The 22,283-nt window shown below is 40.8% G+C and overlaps 1 protein-coding gene across 3 annotated transcripts in view; it reads right to left on the reverse strand.

Annotated features, from left to right (window-relative positions):
- SCUBE1 (signal peptide, CUB domain and EGF like domain containing 1) overlaps positions 1-22,283 on the reverse strand; it is a 214,215-nt gene that overhangs the window by 189,273 nt on the left and 2,659 nt on the right. For 2 of the 3 annotated variants that reach the window (XM_054399410.1, XM_054399409.1), the window contains exon 1: positions 21,979-22,111. In XM_054399410.1, coding sequence (XP_054255385.1) covers positions 21,979-22,111 — 133 coding nt within the window. Of the gene's footprint in view, positions 1-21,978; positions 22,112-22,283 lie in introns of those variants that run through there. The other variant, XM_054399407.1, reaches the window with a different exon arrangement.

Below are 22,283 nucleotides of genomic sequence, written 5' to 3' on the forward strand. Positions count from 1 at the left end.
GAAATGTAGAGTAAACAGATGCATTCTTGGGTTTGCCAAGAAATTAGACATTTGTGCTCCAGTGTTCAAATATCCTTTACGAGAAAGCTCACACAGCTTCCAGCAGGGTTAATGCTATTTAGTGAAAAATGAATGAAAGTGCAGATATGGAAACAGTTACATGGGCATTCATAGTCTGGAAATTTTCATTTGGTAGTTTTATGAAATTATATTTGTTTGTTACATTGGGAAGAATGTTGGGTAGAAAGAACCAAAGAATGCCTACAACTTCCATGTAGTATTCAAACAATAATATGCATTTGACAGGTAGTCAAAGGCAGTCTAGTTGTACTGCCTTACTCCCCAGTAGTAGAAGGATAAAAGTGGATAAGTGCTTGTTTAGTCCTATAGAGCTATTCCAAATACTCTCATTCCAATGATTTCTTAGGTCTTTTACAACAATGCTGTTTTATTATGCAGCAGTCTTGTGACTAAAGACTTGATTAACAATCCAAGAGTTTGTTTGGTTATTTTCGGGGGAGTTGGCATTTTGTTTGGTTGGTTTGGTTTTGTTTTTATTGTTGGTGTTTGTTTGGTTGGGTTTTTTTTTTTAATTGGACACTACGTCCAATATAAAATTGGAGATTACTCCCTTTTTGAAATACTCTTGGTTAATTCCCCATGCTTCTCCTTACTCCTTCCCAACTTTCTAGACAATTTATTTTTTTTAGACTGTATCTGTTGTATACTTGTAGTATTTCTAATATATATAAACAGAAGAACAAGACAGAACACATTGCAACATTCTTGGTTATCCACAGAAAACAGGGCTCCAAAGCCTGCCCAGTTAACTCAACCATGATTAAACACAGCATTTCACTTTCAGTAAAAGGCTCAAAATTAAATTGTAGAGTTATGGGTGTTTATCCATGGCACTTGGTTTAAAAATGTAACCATCTCAAGTTGGATTACACAGCCAGGTCAAGCTTTTCAAAATATCTATTAATTTTTCAAAACTGACTTGAGACTCTCCTTAACCAAATCTCCTTTTTAGAAAAGACATGGGCATATAAGATTATCTGTTCCTGTACAATTCTCTTGCAGTACATTGAGCACAGCTAATCATAGATTGATCAGCTGTGGGTTTTGCAGAATATCTATAGAGGCAAACATACTAATTTTCTACTTCTGTTCTGAAGACACCATTAAACACAGTAATTTGAATGAAACTTGTGGTTCAAAAAAATCTCTGAATCTCTAGCTGCATTCTTCCATCCTGGTTTTTTCACAATCTCCCCTATGCATCCACTGTTAGCCTCAGTCAGAGAGTGCATCTGAAGCCACAGATCTTTCACCAAACTTTCACATACTAGCCAGTTTACATACTTTTGACATTAAAAAAATAAATATACATATGTGTGTAGCATAGATAAGGACCAGAGATCTTCAAACCACTGTAAAAAGCCCTGATTTTACTTTCCTGTAATAGGCATAATTTAACAGTCTTTGTATACTCCCCCAGCACAGAACGTACAACAAACTGGACAATAAGAAGAAATGTCAAAAAAAATGCATTGGGGGTATTTCAAAGTTCTGATAACTAAGCAAATGTGATTGACACTCAGGAAGTTATGTCTATCTCCTTAAGTAGCATAAGCAACTTTGTATAGAAGTTACTTTTAAGTGCACATAAAGGTCTAGCAGGCTTAGTGTAAAGGACTTTTAATTTGCATTTAGTTTGTGCAAACAGGCATCTCAAATACTGTAACTAAAAGCTAGGAAATGTAAACAACAGGATGATCCTACAGTCTAGAACTGCTTCCTGGGTAAGATGCACCACGAAAAATCTTAGGGCTGAGTTCTAGGAAAACACAATTTTTAAAAAATCGTCTTTTTCATATATTAAAGTTGGGGTGGGGAGTTTTGGTTTGGGATTTTGTTTGTTTGTTTTTTTAACTACACGCTTGTGCTGGAGAGGTGAGGGTCTATTTTAAATTAAAGAATAAAAACAAACAAACAAACCTCCCAGACTAGGAGGATGAATCTCGTAATGATTAAATAATTATACAGCAGACTAACAATCTCCTGTCCTGGTTAAATTCAAAGCATAATTAAATACAGAATATTTTCCATTCATTTCAGTAGACTTTGAATATCACAGCTGGAGGCTATTTGGCCCAGATATACCTCATCTAGCTTTCCACACCTACATTGTAGATGTCCACATCTGTGTTAGAAATTGTTATTTTCAGAACGTGATTTACCTGACCTATTTTTGTCTCCAGAAATACAAAGTGAACTGCATTAAGTAATTTCCTATTTCTCTCCATCAACTATAAAGGGAAAGCAAGGTGAACAGCTTAAATGTATTGATCTGTCCTACTGAGATCCATATTTGGACAGATGAAATCCACCCTTTGTCTTCTTCAGATACCCCTGAAATTAATATAAACTCTACCAGTATACCAAATGCTCACTAGATAGAGCCAGGGTCTCCTTCCCAGTGTAAGCGACTATTACTACAGAACTTAAGCCTCAGAAGGGAACACAATGTAAAGCCCATAATCAACTGTCTTGAGCACAACAGTTACATGTTAAGCTATATGAATTATAGGATATATTAATTATGGTTGTGATTATATGCCTACTATACCAGTTAAATGGAGTGACTGACAAGTGTTCACTTGAGGACAGAGAAAAGCAGGAAGCTATATTGATACACGTGTTAGTTTTGCAACTTGTGACCCCAGAAAAAATTTTAAAACAAAGGGCAGCAACAAATTACCACAGGAAAAGCAAAGTAATCCCTCCCGCCCCCACTCAAACATTTTACAGCCATCAGGAGGCACCATAACACATACAGGAGATATTTCTAACTGAGTGCAATATAAGGAAAATAATGGTTACCCATATTCACTCTAAACATTATTACCAAAAGGGTCTTAGCATTTTAAAATAAGCCATTTAAGAAAGGCTTACTGTTTTAGTCATAGGCTGTTTCCAATTATAAAGTTTTTAATTAAGATGAGCAAGGCTAATTCAAGCTGCAATTTGGTTCCTTTAGTTAGCAAATGTCTATTAAAACTGAACAATTAAGGTTAAATGGGTTGAAGCATTTAAAGCACTCCCTCTTGCTTCAAATGCTGTAATAGAAAACACCATGTCAATGACTAATTCAGACCAGAAGATGTGTATTTCCCTTACGTTTTATACTTCCTTGTTGATCATAAAGTTTACTGAAGAAGGATCCACCGGCAAACTAGGTTTTCAGTGGAACATAACACTGTTATATATTTTTAAGGTACAGCTTACCCTGCATAATTAAAAAAACAAAATATAAAATACAAATCCTGTAATTTTATAAATACAGTATAAAGTTTGCTCCTGTAATGACTCCATTAATTTTATATAGTTCAGTAATAAAAGTATGCAGTAAACTTGCCAGTAGCATATTTCTCCCTTTTGACAGGTGTGCTCATACTTGGCATAAGGGTCTTAAACGCATCTGTTGAGTGTGTACTTCTGTCCTGGGTTAATACATCCTCCCTCCCCCCACACAGACGGGAGGGTTGAGATAAGGAGTTTACTGGAAATGATCCAATGCACGGTTACCTGAGCCTATTTGCAGAAAAGCACAGCAAAATGCAGAAGCAGCAGCAGAAGCCAGTGGCCCTCACAACTGCCGACCCACCCAGTGGAAAGACCAGCATCCCCAAAACCAGAAACCAGAAGCAGCAACTGGAAGAGGAAGCCCCTCCTATTGCAATCTGAACTTCAAGCCACATGATACTTTGCTCCAGCCAGCACTTTCTTTTTAAATCTGGCGTGATGGCAGTTGAGTATCATCAGCAGATTCATCTCAATCTATGACATTTTCCACCCCTTATCACATACATCATGCCCAGCAGCAATTAACATCAAACAACACACATAGAATCACAGAATTAACCAGATTGGAGAAGACCTTTGAGATCATCAAGTCCAATCTATCACCCAACACCATCTAATCAACTAAACCATGGCACTAAGTTCCTTGTTCAGTCTTATTTTAAACACTTCCAGGGATGGTAACTCCACCACCTCCCTTGGCAGCCCATTCCAATGGCCAATCACTCTTTCTGTGAAGCATTTCTTCCTAACATCCAGTCTAAACCTCCCCTGGCACAGCTTGAGACTGTGTCCTCTCATTCTGTCACTGGTTGCACATCATGTATCAGTCACTGTCTATTCTCACTCAAAATGAGATTGCCTTGTGGTACATACAGGCTTCTTACTGCAGATCCTCTGGAGCACTACCATGTTCTAGTAAAGTTTGGATCAGTTCATGATTAATCCAAATGAGGGTGCTGTGTTTGCACCCCTGGGGCAGCTGATTCCAGTGACTCCTTCCACCTCTCCAAGAGAAAGCAAACTGTGGCCTGCATTCTGATGCTCTGCTTCCAACAAAAACAGCTGTTGGGATCCCCCTTGTCACACCAGAAATACAGATGAGTTCCATCCCTCATAGTTTGATGGCATCAGAGTACACTGTGCACCTGTATCTACTAAAGCTTTATGCTCTCATGGGTTCACCTTGCCAAACCATCAGATCCACAGAGTCCAATAAAACCAGTTGTCTCTCTCCTCCATCTAGTTGGTGACAGGGTCCCTCTAATTCTGACTGGAATCACTTGCATCTTGTGAAGATGCTTTGGGAGTCCTTTCAGGATGATCAGAAGCAGTATCAGTTCTTCCACTCTTTTCAGGTGATTTCTCACTGGAAACTGGGGCAGTGTTCTGCCAGGGAGAATTTCCTTGTAATTCACAGACTTGCACAGTTACAACTGAAGTGGGTTTTCTGTTTCACTTCCTCATGTCCTTCCCATGGTCCCGTACGTAAAACCATAGGGGACACCACGGGGCGTACCTCCCAGATTCTGCTCCTCATGGCTGAAGCATGGGACCATACTCGTGGGGAATAGAACAAATTCTCTTGGATTTGTTCGGTCTTCCAGGACAGTTCCTAGGCAGCTGAAATGCAGGCCTGGACAGAGGAAGAGAGACTTCCCTCGCATTACCATGGCCTGCTACTGTTTGTCCTTGTCCATCTTCCAAGGCCAGCCATAAAAGACTGAGCGACCACTCCTGGCTCTTACTCTTGTTCCTGTGATGACCTTGATTCATCCTCATCCTTTGCCAGACTAACTGCTTTCCTTGTATGTTTCTTCTTCTGTACAAGGGTGACTGCTATTGGCACAGGCTGTTTGACTGGCACAGCTGCCATGTCTCCTTTTGGGGTCTAAATAGTCACAGTGCCTGCCAGTTTGCCTGTAGGTCCAGAGACCTTCTCTTGTCCCTCTGTGCTCTGAACAGTGATGGAAAAAGCTTGATAGGCATGGGGCCAGGCCCCAACACACCACAGTGATTTCTATCTCTTGGGAATTTCAGGGCAGACAACAGTTTTTCCAAATATTTCACCAGCTTGTCAGTATTTTGTACTTGCTCAGGGTGAAATTCCAAAACACTGAAAGTGACTACTGACCTAGGCATTTGTCCATACTTTCCCACACACCCTGCCACTCATAATTATCCATCCCTGGAGCAGATCTCAAGGTGATCTTGGGAGATATTGGGAAAAATTTTGAGAAAGGCATGTATTATTCTGGACAAAACCTGGCATGCCAGTAACCAGCACAGTAACAGCACAGCTCTAAGCCATTCCCCTGAGGTGACACTCAGCACCACAGAGAGAACATAAAGGACCCCAGCACATCAGCCACAGCACCCCCATAAAGGAAATACATCAACACAGCGAACATAGCACAGGAGAAAAACACCATATATAAAACTCTTTTAACAAGCCTCAAGCCTTAATTGAATCCTCTTGTTATCTTGCTTCTCATTATCCCTTTTGTCTCCTACCAAAATCGACTGTCTTAGCTAAGACAGCCTGCTTTTCAAGCCCCGCATTGGGATGCCAAAAATGGACTGTCCACACAGCCCACTCTCACAAGTCTCCCTCCACCCATACAGACAGGAAGAAAAATACCACAAAAAACCCTTAGGGTTGAGATAAGGAGTTCACTGCAAACGATCCAATGCACCTTAGCTTATATCACAGAAAAACACAGCAAAAGCAGAAGCAGCAGCAGAAGCCATCGACCACCCATTAATCCACAGCCCGCCCAGTGGGAAGGACCAACACCCCCAAATCAGAAACAGAAAGCACCAACTGGAAGAGAAAGCCTCTCCTGTCACAATCCGAACTTTAAACCTCATGATACTTTGCTCCAGCCATCATTTTCATTTTGAAGCTGGCATGACAGCAGAATGGTATTGAATACATGTCAGCAGATTCAGCTCAACGCATGACAACTTCTGACAGGTCAAGGCAGAAGTATGCTACCAATTGTGTCACTTACATAAAATGCCTTTCAAAGCATTCTCACACCACCTTCCACTTCCCGTTTTCACAGCTTCTTCAATGACTGAAATTCTTCATGCTTGGCCTCATCTTTGGGGTCATATTATTTTAGTAAGTTCAAACAAAATCAGCTAAGCAAGATTGAGACCTGTATTTCTAAGGGCATGACACACACTCATAGATACTCCTGCATCAAGTATAGCAGAGTCCTCACACAGCAGGACCCTCTATTAACCCTCACGGCCAAACAGCAAACCTCTCATACATTTTCTGGACTTTTCAGGACTCCCCACTAGAACAAAAATCTCACCTATACAAATCAGATAATATGATCAAGACTCCAGGCTGTCCTTTTCATTCAACATAAGAATATGCTATGTGCAAATGGGATCATTCAGGTGGGTACACAACTACAAACACGGGGACTTTCCTCACTGAAAAGCTTTCCTTCCAGAAAGCATCCTTTTCTAGCCTTCATCCCTCGAGTCCAGCCTCTTGCTTACTCAGGCAGCTATATAACGTAATCCTACTCAGGATAAGGACTAATATTGTCTTCTCATTGCAGATTATACTATAGCAATTGCCTAACAACTTCTATATAGATCACCAAAATAGTTGTCTTAAAACCTCCTAAAAATTACCACCAGTGCCTAGTAATAACATCAATATTAATGTTAATGTCTAAAAGCCTTTAGTACAGGAACATAATGTGGTAAATCTATTTTACTCAAATTACTCAGATACAGGCTAACATGTGAATTTACAAGTTAGAACTCCTCAGGATACCTAAGTATATGATAATGAAATACTATAATGAGGGAAAAAAAAGAACGTGGGCACAGACACAGATATTCATGTATACATATGCACATATTTTATGCAACAAAGTCCAGTGAAAGCAGACAGAAATGTGCATTGGAAACTTTTATATTAACTTGAAGTAAACTGTCAATAAGCTCTTCTAGAAAATGGATGAACTTACTGCTGCTGTCCTGAATAGATTTGTGTGCATCCCCTACTCAGAGCAAAGGCTAAAGAAAATAAAACCACCTGATGTGGTGAACTGATTATTTTCTTTATAATGCAGTTCTTACATTTCCCTTAAGAAAGCAGAAATTTCCAAACAAAGGCACACTTTGGTGCTTGTAGTTAGATAAAAATACAGGCATGTCTCCAAGCCACAGTTCTTACGGAATCCTTTTCCAACAAAGTTTAGCAAACAAAAACGTACAAAATGAATAAATGCACAACTCTACTTAGTAAAGACTCTGCCAGCTCTGGAGGTGTAAAGTCAGATATCAAATTCCTCCTACATACATGTTGCCAAAAAAATTGAATATGCATTTCCTATGCTTTCCATTTAACAAAGTAGGTATCTACTAATTTCAAGCACTTTTTCACTGAATGTTTTGGATGTGGCCTCTGCTTCCAGCAAGGAAACCAGAACAAAGGCACTTCAGTGCATTTTCACTCTGACAATCACAAGCATGCACAGCAGTTACATCTGTACTACTTTCAGCAACAATAATATGCCCAACAAGAAACTGCTGCAGAGGTTCCCATTCTCTGGTCTCTGAAGCACTTTCTGCAGTAACATTCCAACCCCCAAACATTAATAGTCACCAAACTGGGATTATGCATCACTCTTTCTGTTTTGTTTTGTTTTTCTTCACAGTTAAATTTGTAATGTTCTATGAGCATGGTGCCTCATTAAATATAAGGACTAACAGTGGTTCATACAAACTGAGATATGGGAACAACAGTGTGCAGAGTTCTGCAATCTCAAACTGAGAGAGTAAATGAAAATAGGCTTTTATATTCTCTAACAACTCATCTGCTTGACAAATTGATTGTGGGAATCACAATGATCTAAAGGTCACTTCATCTATTTTATATTTCTGATTCTGCCTTTGGTGGCTGCATGTTAAAACATCATGAATATCTGTGAAAGCAGTCCTGAATTTGATATCTTATGGGGCTTACACCACCCAACTGCTCACATGTTAAGCACTAAATTCATATATCTAAAGCACCTGCAAGATGAGAGACTTATATCAGCTTATTAATAGATAATTTTTTTTTTCCATTTCTTGGTCACTGAAGGAAAGACTGTGACCTTCTACAGCACCAGAGAAGGAGCACTGTAAAGTAAAACAAGACAATATCTTCAATGTTAAAAAGCAACTAAACACAACTACTTTTAAGGGCAACAGCTAACAGCTTCTTAGGATTAAGCATATGCTCAAGTACTTCAATGAATCACAGAATGCCAGGTTGAAAGGGATCCTCAAGGATCATCTGGTCCAACCTTTCTAGGTAATAGTATAGTTTAAATGAGACAGCCCAGGACCCTGTCAAGCTGAATCTTAGAACTGACCAATATAGGAGAATCCACTACTTCTCTTAGGAAATTACTCCAATGTCTAACTGCTCTCATTGTGAAAATGTTTCTTCTGGATTCCAATTTGAATCTCCCTAGGAGTAACTTGTACACATTACCACTTGCCTTTCCCATGTGATTCCTTGTAAAAAGGGAGTCTCTACTGACCTGGTAGCCACTTTTTATTTACTGCAATAACGTCTCCCTTAAGCCTTCTCTTCTCAAGGCTGAACAAATCCAGTTCTCTCAGCCTTTCCTTGTATGGCAGGGCTTCTAGTCCTCTGATAATTTTTGTGGCTCTTTTATGGACATCCTGTTTGCATCTTTTTTGTACAGTGGGGACCAAAACTGCATTCAATGATCCAGGTGTGGCCTGACTAGCACTGAGTGCAAGAATGACTCTGCTAGTAATGCCCTTGTTGATGCAACACATCATCCTGTTGGCCGCCTTTGCTGCTGCAGCACACTGATCACTCAATGATGAGCTTGTTATCCACCAAGACTCATAGGTCCCTTTCCACAGGCTTGCTCTTCAGCCAGGTGGATCGCTGTCTGAGCTGCACTCCTGGGTTATGTATGCCCAGGTGCAAGACCCTACGTTAAAAATCGTAAGATTCTTGCTAGCACACTGATTCAGCCTGTCCGTGTCTTCCTGGAGGGGGACTCTCCCTTCTGGAGTGTCAACTTTCCCACTCATTTTGGTGTTGTATGCAAACTTCATCAGGGTGCTTTTGATCCCAACATCCAGATCACTTATGAAGACATTAAACAGCATTGGGGCCAATATTGAGCCCTGGGGTACCCCACTTGTGACTGGCTGCCAGGTTGAGAAGGAAATATTTGCTACCACCCCCTGGATAAGCTTGTCAGACAATTTCCCACCCACTGCACAGACCATCAATCTGGCTCCTATAAAGGAATTTGAGCAAAAAACAACTCTTTGAACTGTAATGTAAAGTATTCCTTTTGCAAAGCATCTTAAATATACAGAAAGGCCTTGAAATTTCCAGGACACCTGTCTAACCCTATCTTTGGTTTCTTGTAACTCTGCAAATTTTAATGGATGAACTAGAATTTTTCATGCAAGGTATTTGCTTTAAAGCACAGATGGGGGTTTTTCAGATGAAATTTTCAACAAATACCTGCATCTTAGAACAAACAAAGAAAAAACCCTTCACACCTGGAAATTGGGTTTTTTTATTCCTGAAGTGATTAAATGAAAAATTTGTTGTTTAAAGAAAAACTCACCTAATCACTTGAACAGCCTCTATACCCCAGTTCATTGCCCTTTCAGTGTAGAACCAATTATAGAGCCAGGCTGTAATCCTTTGCTTTTTCCTCCACTTTCTGGGGATTATTTCAGCAATATTCCTCACAATATAGCCCCACATAACCGCCACTATGCAATAAAAGAGTAAGATCAAGTAAATAGGAATCTCTCAAATTGATGGATGGAAAGCTGCCCATCAGAAAAGGACCTGGGGGTGCTGGCTGAATGTGAGCAAGCAGTGTGCTCAGGTGGCCAAGAAGGCCAACAGCATACTGGCCTGGATCAGGAATAGTGTGGCCGGCAGTAGGGGGGAAGTGATTATGCCCCTGTACTTGCCACTGGTGAGGGTGCACCTCAAATACTGTATTCAGTTTTGGACCCCACACTCCAAGAAGGATATTGAGTTGCTGGAAGAACACATTTTGGTAGCATGATGGACAGATATGAAGACATTTCTCATAATCAAAGGAGAGCTGACAAATGATGGCAAACAACTGTGCAAAGATGTCATTCCAGTCAGCCACCTGAGGAAAGAGCCACGGGTGTACAGGGGGAAATAGCAGGAAATGTGCTGAGGGATATGTGAGCTCTGAGTTCATGAGAAGGGGCAAGAAAGAGGTGGAGAAAAATGAAGAAAAAGGGAAAACTTGGAGAGCTGCACGAACCATTTTCACTTGAAGACAGAACTCGAGGGAAAGGACCAGTAAGACGTCCTCAGAGCTTGCAGCTACCAGCTCTCCAGTCTCAGAGGTCTTGCTGTGGGACACTGACTCTCAGAATAATACTGCTGTAATTGAAATAAGCCACTGAGAGAGAGAACACAGGAAGGAAAACTGAATGAAAAAGAAGCAGATTAAATGAGCCTAGGAGAGGACAAATGAAAGAGAAGTAGGATTTGCAGAAGGAAAATGACAGGATTAAGAGACAGTTAAGTAACAGAACACACATGACAACACAATGAAGCCTGCTAGGAAAGAGAACTGCTAGGAAAACAAGGAAGATGGGGAAGATGTATAAAGAATGAAGACAAAAGAAGGACAGACTCACACATATTGATCTTAGCACATTCTATTTATGCTCCTTCATCTTCTTATAATTGTCCTGGCAGATCATTTACAATGTATATTTGGGGGAAAGAAAAAGTTCCTTCTAAATACCAAGTTTTTATCACTGCAGGAGGCCACCCTGGGTTTTATATATTTATAAGTTCAGCAAGTACCCATAAACCATTCAGCAGTAGGGATCTTATCAACTGTTTAGAAAACTGTCCTTGGAAAAAAACATATTTTTTCCAAATTGAGAATTACATGTAATGCTCCTGAAGGATAAGGTTATCTTTCTAGCAGTATGGTATTTGTTTATTCAAAATATGATGCTGTTTGTATCCAAGCAGCATGTCTGGAGGGGGGAAAAAAAAAGTTGGAGCAAACACTCTTTTTTCTAAGAAAAAATGGAAGATTTCCAAACTGGAGTACCAGGGGAGCTGTTCACTGAAGCAGTGTTATGGACTGCCAGAAAGTAGCTCTGAGAGGTAAGACAAGTTAGGGAGGAAAAAGCAGAGAAGAAAACAACATGGGGTGTGACAATGTTAGCAGGTAAGTGAGTCATGCCATCCCAGATAAGGAATATTCTCGTTTTATTGGATAAACTGCTGAAAAAAAAAGTCAGAAAAATAAAGCAGTCTGAAATAAATGCATAAATAAATAAACAGCCTTTAGGCTCAACCTTGGCAAAAACAAAATCCCTATTCAAGAAACAGAAGAAGGACAGAGGAAAAAGTTATCACAAGCTGGTAATTCACTGAAACTCTAACGAAATTCTGGTTTACTACAGAATGTTCTCAGAACTATTTTGTTCCTTGCTACTTCTTTTCCATCCCTTAGGAAATTCCATTCCCTGAAGTAATTCAGAAGACTGGCAAGGTGGCAATTCAGTATTAAATGGTATCGGACAATTAAAAAAAATTAAAAATTAAAAACACAGGTATAGAAGACCTCAGAACTGGATTCTAGGAAACAATTTTATCAGCCTAAACCAAAAAAAGTTGCATCAAGTTACCCAATCAAATGAGTATGTTTACTGAGAGGGGAACTAGATAGATAGATAGGTAGATAGATAGATAGATAGATAGATGAAAACCTACTTGCTCATACCAAAGAAGCTAGTTTATATTCACCCTTTCCCAGTTTTTGACAAGAAATATCACTTCATTCTGGAAGCTGCTTCCAATGAAATCAGCATGATGGCTTACTCAGAGTAAAGCTATAATCCATGTGGATAAAACTGAGAATGATGATTTGACACTGAAATACAAATCACCACAAAATTGGGAGGTGGCGGAGTGTCTCTTCCTTTGTGTTCAGATGGGCTACTGCAAGCCAATAGGACAAAAGCAGCATCACAGGCTTGTAGCAACAGATCTCATCCAGAACACAGCCAGTATGGGAGGGTGACATGAAGTTCAACACATGACATTAATGCAATCTCTTAAGGTACTGTAAAATTAGAAAGCACAACATCTTCAAGTACCTCATATTCACTGCAGACCTCAAGATTACTGGACCACCAGTTCAAAAGTAATGAGATCAGTGTCAAAGCCTCAAGCACTAAACTGAGATCAAGTCATGAAATAGTTATATAGAAAATAACAAAATCAGAATAAGGATATGAAGAAATGATAAAATAATATTTAGGAAAAATGTTCACATTTCATCTTCCCACAGGTTTTCAGAACAGGCAGACAAATGGTGGAGATATTTGTGGTGTTTTCAGGGGGAAAAGCCCTCAACAGACCAACACAGAACTATTCAGAAAATCCTTTGTTCCCCTGACAGATATGTAGTTGGATATTAATAGCTGATGTTATTAGCAGGTTTGACCAAACCAACTTCCCAGAGCACTTTCTTGCAAGAAATGACAGTAAGACTATGGAGATAGTGGTAATATTCAGACTGAGATGAGTCAATATTTGCAAGATACTAGAGGATGACCCTTCCCCTGAGGGACTGAATTCACCTTCTGTTGCAATTAGAAGAATCATCAATCAGGAAAAAGTCACTTAAAATGCCTTGTTCAGCGGCATCACTTTCTCAGCAGTGAGACAGACCACACAAGCCTTAGCTCACTTAGAGTTACACAAGGTCAAGATGCCCAAGTTTCAGAAACCAACACTCAACAGTGTTCATTTACTCTACACAACTTCATTGATAAAGATGGTCCACTTAAGAAAGAATTGCTGAGAGTGGATTGATAGGACACCATGGAGCCCTTAAAAGAGGGGCTGTTCCATTTAAAAGACATCCAGATGCCCTGTACTTAATTATCCCTGCAGATGAGAGAAGGCTTCAGTGCAAGACACTGGGACAGAAACTGAGAAATGAGAACTCTGAAATGACCTGTGCTGCTGAGCACCTATGTCACAATATTTAGATCCATTTTTGAAGAGTGGACATGGAAGAGATGTGCATCCATCACAAGAGCATGAGAAGAACACAGCAGATATTTGAAAGATCACAGTATAATTAAAATCCAATGACTGAAGCCAGCTTCTTCTAAAGAAAGATAAAAGAACAAGCTTAAAATTGTAAGATTATAAAGTCAAACCTGGAGAAAGAATTGTTACTGCTCAAATGAAAACAATGAGGACTTAAGATTTTTTGTATATATTTCCAACTGCTAAGATTTGTTTAATAACAGTTAAAAGCAGACGTAATGATAATGAGTGGGTTATCTTTACCATTTCTGATTAATTTTAAATGCAATTAAATATATTTTTAAACTTTCATGTACTGCTGCAAACACCATGAGTAGTTTAAATTTGGCCTTAGGGGCATCACTGCACCTGCAGCATGAAGGTAGAATTGCATGTGATAGAACCAAGAGTCTCAAACGTTTGCCAAAGCAAGAAATCCACTATCCTGTTATTTTCACAAAATTAAAATTCCTAATTTAGAAAAGGACTTCTAGTTAACAGTTTAAGAGGTGATCCGTATAATATTCTGTGCTTTACTGTCAGCAGCAACAGACTGTGCCAGAGACAAAGCCAGTCATCACAGAATGTCAATGGAAATAACAAAATCTAGATATATCAATGCAAGTGTTTTTCCAGATACCATATTGAGTATTTTCATCCACTGTACACAGACAAATGTTAGGAACCATGACAAAAGCCCTAGTGAGCAGCACATCAGCTTCATATTAGAAGACGCTTTGCTAGACTGTTTGGCTATACTTTTCTGAGAAGCTTCCTTTAACCAAGCAGTCCTTAGATGAGCACTGGGGTTCAGAAAGGACAATTAGCCTGTGTTTCCAAATGGATGTATAGAGAATACAAACTGGTGTGAAGCTGATTCTACCTGTGATTAGAGGCAAAAATGGTTTATCTTATCTTGAGATCGTAGCATACCTAAACCCAGTGAGATGCTATCACTGGGGTAACAAAGAATAACAGCTCCCTTTACAGATTACCATGACCACCTGCCTGGTTATCTGTGATAATTACTTCCATTAGGAAAAGACGGCAAGTACATCAACACGTGATCGTACAGTCACCATTCTGATAGCACAAATGTCCAGAATGAGCAGAAACCTGAAAAGCACCCACTCAAGGCAGACTCTACCAAGACACTTTAACAAGGTCTGTGTGTGCTGTCTTCAGTAAGAAGTCCAAAACCACCATTATGAAGGTTCTTAGCTAGAAAAAAACCCACGAAGTACAGCTGAAAGTTGTGAGCATTTTTCTTCTGCACACAGTGTTCAAGTAATATGACACAGAATCACATAATCACACAATGTTAGGGGTTGGAAGGAACCTTGAAAGATCATCTAGTCCAACCTCCTCTGCCAGAGCAGGATCACCCATACCAGATCACACAGGAACGCATCCAGATGGGTTTTGAATATCTCCAGAGAAGGAGACTCCACAAATCCCCTGAGCAGCCTGTTCCAGTGTTCTGTTACCCTCACAGTGAAAAATTTTTTCCTCAATTTTACATGGAGCTTCGTGTGCCTCAGCTTCCATCTATTGCCCCTTATCCTGTCACTGGGCATCACGGAGAAGAGCCTAGCTCCATCCTCTTGGCACTCACCCTTTACATATTTATAAACATTAATGAGGTCATCCCTCAGACTCCTCCAAGCTAAAGAGCCCCAGCTCCCTCAGTCTCTCCTTGTAAGGAAGATGTTCCACTCCCTTAATAATTTTTGTGGCTCTGCACTGGACTCTTTCAAGCAGTTCCCTGTTCTTCTTGAACTGAGGGGCCCAGAACTGTACACAATATTCCAGATGTGGCCTCACCGGGGCAGAGTAGAGAGGGAAGAGAAACCCTCTTGACCTACTAACCACATCCCTTCTAATACATCCTAGAATGGCATCAGCCTTCTTACCATTGCTGGTTCATGATCAACCTTCCATCCACTAGGACCCCCAGGTCCTTTTCCCCTTCACTGCTCTCCAACATCTCAGTCCCCAACCTATACTGACCCATGGGGTTGTTCTTTCCCAGGTGTAAGACTCTACACTTGCCCTTGCTGAATTTCATTAAATTTTCCCTGCCCAGCTCTCCAGCCTGTGTGTCTCACTGAATGGCAGCACAAGCCTCTGGTGCGTCGATCACTCCACCCAGTTTTGTGTCATCAGCAAACTCGCTTCCCTCTGTTCCCTCATCCAGGTCATTGATGAATATATTGAATAGTACCAATCCCAATACCGACCCCTGAGGGACTCCACTAGATACAGGCCTCCAACTGGACTCCATCCCATTGACCACAACTCTCTGACTTCTTTCCTTCAACCAGTTCACAATCCACCTCACTCCAGACCACACTGCCTCAGCTTAGCTGCAAGGATGTTGTGGGAGATGGTGTGAAATGCTTTACTGAAATCAAGATAAAGCACATCCAGTGCTCTACCATCATCTATCCATCTGGTTATGTCCTCATAAAAGGCTATCAGGTTGGTCAAACATGACTTCCCCTTGGTAAAATGTTGACTGCTCCTAATGACCCTCTTGTCCTTGATATGCTTAAGGACAGCACCAAGGATAAATTATTCCATTACCTTCCCAGGAATGGAGGTGAGGCTGTCTGGTCTGTAGTTACCTGGGTCTTCCGTCTCACCTTTTTTGAAGATTGGAGTGATGTTTGCCTTCCCCCAGTCTCCAGGCACCTCTCCTGTGTGCCACGACTTACCAAAGATGGTGGAGAGTGGTCTGGCAATGACCTCTGCCAGCTCCCTCAGTACCCACGGGTGCATGCCATAAGGACCCATGGATTTATGGATGCCCAGACTACTTAACTGTTCCCTAACCGAGTCCTCAATCAACCCAGTCCTCATCAACCAAGGAAAACTCCTCCTTTGCCATGTCTTCCTCTGGAGTTTCAGGGGTCTGGGATTCCTGAGGACAGTCTCCAGCAGTATAGATGGAGACAAAGAAGGCATTCAGTAACTCCACCTTCTTTGTATCCTCTGTCACCAAGGCACCCACCTCATTCAGCAGTGGGCCTACATTGCCTCTAGTGTTAGTTTTCCCTGCAATGTTTTTGAAGAAGCCCTTTATGTTGTCCTTGACCTCCCTTGCAAGGTTGAATTCCACGGAGGCCTTAGCTTTCCTAGTTGCCTCCCTACATCCTCTGACAACAGTCCTATAGTCCTCCCAAGTGGCTAGCCCCTCCTTCCATGATCTGTGAACTCTCTTCTTCCACTTGAGTTTGCTTAGCAGATCCCTACCTAACCGTGCCATCTCCTTTCTTCCTTTCTTGATTTCCTATTTGTTGGAATGCTCTGATCTTGAGCTTGGAAGAAGGGGTCCTTGAATATTAACCAACTATCATGGGCCCCTTTGCCCTCTAGTACCCTGCCCCATAAGATTTCCCCTAGAAATTGTTTGAAAAGGCCAAAGTTGGCCTTGCTGAAGTCCAAGGCTGCGATCCTGCTTGATATTCTGTTCCTACTACACAAGATTCTGAACTCCTCCATCTCATGATTGCTACAGCGAAGGCTACCCTCAGCCTTCACCACTTCAACCAGACCCTCCTTGTTAGTGAGTATCAGGTACAGTAGTGCTCCTCTCCTACTTGGCTCATCTACCATTTTCATCAAGTAGTTATCATCAGTGCACTGGAGGAACCTCCTGGACTCTGTATGGCTGCCTGAGGAGGCCTTCCAGCAAACATCTGGGTAGTTAAAATCCCCCATGAGAAGGAGAGCCTGTGATTGTGAGGCTGCTGTCAGCTGCCTGTAGAAGGCCTCATCAACTTTCTTGTCCTGATCAGGTGGTCTGTAATAAACACCCACAACAGCATCAGTCATGCTAGTCTGCTCTGTAATTCACACCCACAAACTCTCAACTAGCCCCTCATCCACCCCTGGACAGAACTCAATACATTCTGGTTGCCCCCTCACATAAAGAGCAACTCCACCACCTTGCTTTTTTGACCTGTCTTTCCTAAAAAGAACATAGCCATCCATGACAACATTCCAGCCACGTGAGCTGTCCCACCATGTCTCTGTCATTGCTACCAGATCATAACCCCTTGACCACACATGGATTTCTAACTCTTCTTGTTTGTTCCCCATGCTGTGTGCATTGCTGTACAGGTATTTCAGGGAGCGAGCCAAGCATGCTGACTCTACCCTGGTGGGGTGGGAAGCCTTCTGGTTTTCATTAATACTAGAACACTGCACCACTGGTGCAAACCCAGCAACATCCCCTGTATGAAATCAATTACTAAAAGAACTGATAAATAGTTATGCAAATATCATGACAGACAGTAGGGGGAACAAAACAAACAAAAAAATCCCCAAAACCACACATAGTAAAGAAATCTTATTCAATATGGGAAAGCTCATGGCAAAGTTTTGCAACCCAGAAGCAACAGGTACCAGTTAACTAGGTTTTAGAGCTAACTGCCTTCATAAACTGTTCAGTGACAGAGTACCCTACAATAGTAAACACACATTGGCTGCAGTGACAAAGGAGGCCCTATCAAGGCCTATGGAACCTCAAGGCTTGGAATCCTTTTGAACCCTCTGGAATTTCCATTGCTTTGATGCAATCTTCCAACTACCAGTTTTATTGAGATACCAACCTGTGGGGAGACCAAAAATCAATGTAAAGAAGGTAAGGACAAAGACCTAGGGAGCACAAAAGAGTGCCTGCAGCTCAGTGCAGGGCACTGCATTTGAGATATTAACTAAAATCAAAACAGGGAAGATTTTCCAGGTAATAGTAGGTCTGCCATGGCAACTGAAACAGTTATCAATGAATAAACTTTGTATGTTGAATAGAAATGGACAATTGAAAGCAAATATACTTTTTTTTAAGATTACCTTGACTGGACACATTTTTCTGTCCTTTGAAAACACCAGATAGAGAATTTGTGGTCAAATGACATTGGTATATTATTTGAAATAGGGGAATACCATCATGGCAATGCTGAACATATGGTTGGACAAAGCATAGTAGATAGCTGGTTGAAGAATAAAGGTGAACTGGAATCTACAGAGATAATCAGGAGACAGGACAAAGAAAGAACAGCCCTTCTGTATGGGGAAACAATCGTACTCTGCAAAGAGAAATACGTCATCTGGTTCAGGTAAGAAGGCTTCCCAGCAAAAGAGAAAGAAAAAAGGCGGGATAGATCTGTGAACTGAGAGGTTATTTCCAGTCCTCAGAAACCCAGGAGGAATCCAGTCCAAAAGACATTTTGGGAGAAAAGTAAAGTTCAGAAACAAATTTCCTGCTAAAGGATTTAAACAGACTGTCAAGAAAATGTTGCATTTCAGTATGTTTGCTCCTAGAGCTCTCCACATGTCCTTAAGAGAATGTCTCTGTCTTATGTATTTCTCCCCATCCTTTAGGTCAGAGTAGCAAAATATGCACAAAATCTTGCATAAGTGCCCGAGCTCCACGTTTGCTGAATTAGTTGAAAGGTCCATTGTTTTAAAAAATTACTCTATTTAAGTAGAAAAACAAATAAAAATACACAAGAGCACACAAAATAGATATTCACATCCTGGACATATTTGTACAAATGTGTGCTCCATTGCTTTTATAAAATGTAAGAATCATTCAAGTCATGTTAATTCCCATATTCTATCTCTAAAAGTGGACTTTAAGTGAATGAAAGCACTATTTAACAATTATGTTTAAAGTAAATTAAATGCCCACCTTTCTAAATTCATTGCAATGCCTCAGCAAACCCTAGACTGGCAGCTCACTAAAAATGGTTAGAACAAATTTGATCATATTGTATCATATTTTTAAGCTCACTGCACTATTGCAATTCTTGTCTAGGAAAATCTGTCTATATCTGAGAGCCTGCACTACCAGAGAGTTAGCTATGCTATAGTTAATATTCTTAAGATATGAAGCAGTATAGGTAGTTTGCGACAAACTTAAGAGGTGCATTATTTGTAGAAAAGACATCCTTTTCTCATCAGTAGCTAGGTTCAATGAAGAAAAAGCTTAGTTAGAAAAGCTCAGTTATAAGTACCTAGAATCACTTAGTGACCCAGCTTTGGTTTTGGCACTATGAAGACTGTTTGGTGTATTTAATATTTGTTATCATAAGAACAGTCACTTTTATCTAAAAAGATAATTTAATTTTAAAGGCTAATTACATGTGTCTTCTTGTGACAGAATATTAAATACCAACATAAATATCAATACTTCTAGTCTATTTATTTCTGTATATTTTGAATACTTGATCTCAGGATGCAAAACAAACTCATTCTATGTGAACAGCAGACCTGAGGCAGATCTTAGGTGTGCCACTGTCTTGTATGACCCTTCCTTCACCTCTATTGTTTTGAGTTCACTCACAGAAAGAACATACAATCTGCCTGCCACTGAAGATACATAACTTCAGTAACAAAGTTTCAAAGTATTTTGGGATCAGTTTAAGAGGTACTAAACAGGTAATCTAAAATATGCTCCAGAAAGGAAGCATCCAAAAATATCTGAAGTTTTCTGTTTATCCCAAGGTTTTATATTAATTACAAATTTAAGACCTAGAGTTCATGCAAAATCTTTATAACTGTTACTGTAGCATTGTTTTTAAAAAGTTACATATCACCCATAATAATACACAGTTGAGAAACCTTACGTTTACCTAACACCAAACAATTAACTTCCACACAGACTGTCTTGCAGTCTGCCCCAGCTTACTTATCAAGCTTGTCAGACGCTAAATTCCATCACATAAGAGTTTGACAGCAGCCACAGAAATTATGTGACTCTGTACATCATTCCACAGTGAAATCTGATTTTGTAGCACTTACTGGGTTCTCTTTATTACTGAGCCAAGGTAAGTCAGGCAAAGAGAAACGTGTATAAAATAAGCATGAGTATCAGCCAGGTCTACCATTAAACAGAGCTCAAAACAGCTAAAATATAAGTAGTTAAAGCCTAAGGAAACTTTTGATGTGGAAAACCAATACAAGAAGTATAAAGTCTAAGAATTCTTTAACTTCCACAGCTGTGGCCTTGAGTACAGTTTCTCTGCACAGATTTCTTTCCCTGGAAGGGATGAATAGAGGAAAAAGTGGTGCTGAATGATTATTCTGTTTGCGAGAAAGAAAATGAATAGCAGCTCAGAGACACTAGAGCACCAAGAGGTGGACAGTAGGAATTTGTCTCTGTCAATTTCAGTCCAAGACAGAAAAATATGACAACCACAAAAATGCTTTATGAGGGCACTTGAACAAACACTTTGGAAGTCCATGGGGAATAATACGTGGTTTCAAATTTTTGTAGACTTCAGCAAAGTCATTTCTAGGTCTTTAATCTTTTCAATGGGCTGGCTATACCTATTTTGAAAAAGTTTCAGTCTGCTGTAGAAAGAGAGAAAACTGGAAGGAGAATTTTTATAGTTCCTAAGCATCTAACAGGAGAATTTTTTAAAAAGAAAAAAAAAGGGGGGGAGAGGGAAAGGCATATTTAATTTGTAAGACAATCTGCTGTGATTACAATATTCATTTTTTTCACCAGAGAATAATGTCTCTGCTGAGGTTCAATAGACAAGATGGAACTCATAAAACCTGAAATATGAGCGTATACAGTGCCTAATAAAAGTGCAACATCTTTTTCAGTTGCAGAAGTAAGACACCTTTTTAATGCTAAGTGCAATAATTTGAAATAGTTCCTTTCAAAACTGTGTTCCAGACTCAAAAAATGTATGACTGACACGTGCACAGTGTCAAAGAAAAACAAGCTCCAGTGTCCTATTCCCGCTAGGGCAGAAAAACATCTACTGTAACTGGCCGAGGAGGAACGAGTTTGTCGCTGTGTGAGACGGGTGACGATAAATTCCACGTTAGCCAGGAGAAAGGTGCAAGCATTCCTGTGCTTCTAAGGGACCCGAGAAGCGCGACTGGGTCAGGGTGGGGAGGGTCAGGCGGCGGCGAGTGCGGCCCTACGGCTAAAGCGGAGGAAGGCGGTCCCGCGTCCCGCAGCTCCGCTGGCTAGTCTAGCTGCCGGAGAAGTCGTGAGGCCTCCGCGGACGCATACAGCCGGCGGGAACGGCCACCCGCAGGCACCAGTACTCCCGGCGGCCAGCCCTTTATCGTCCGCTCTCTGCCAGGGGGCGGGCCCACGTGCTCGGCGCTTCGAGCTGCAGGCGGCTGCAGGCGGCAGCTGGCCCGGCGCGGCCAGCGACGAGCTGGGGCTGACCCGGGGAGTCGGCTAATTGGAGAACGACTTTCTCCCTTTTTTTTTTTTCTTCCCCTCTTACACTTTTGATTTTTAGTGTACGCTGAAGGGCCCGACGGTTGCGATGCCGGACAATTAGGCAAAGCAGCGGGGGGATGCTTGCCAATAAATACCGAGATTTGAGGTTAAGCATCTGTAAATCTGCATTAATCGTTTAAGGAATTCAGCTATTTACAAAAGCTTTTAAAGAGCAAACAAATAAGAGGAGGGAGGGGAAGAGTAGAGCTGTCCGTACCTTCACATTGTTTCCCTTCGCCTTTATAGCCGGGCTTGCAAATGCATTTGTAGGACTTTGGCGTGTTTTGACAAATTGCGTCGATGTGACAGTCATCCGTAGCTTCTGCACATTCGTCAACATCTGGAATCATAGAACGAAGGCAGATAAGAAGGGAGACCTGAGACACAGAAAACCTTCAAACCCAGTTTTCTTGCCGGCCTTTCAAATGCCTCCCTGGGAATGGGAACATCCAAGTTTAGGTAACTGAAGCAACCATCGTGTTACTGCTTCAGAAGTAACTTGTAAGCGCTGCTGCACTGAGC

This window comes from Indicator indicator, chromosome 3 (assembly GCF_027791375.1).
Source record: "Indicator indicator isolate 239-I01 chromosome 3, UM_Iind_1.1, whole genome shotgun sequence".
Classification (NCBI taxonomy): domain Eukaryota; kingdom Metazoa; phylum Chordata; class Aves; order Piciformes; family Indicatoridae; genus Indicator; species Indicator indicator.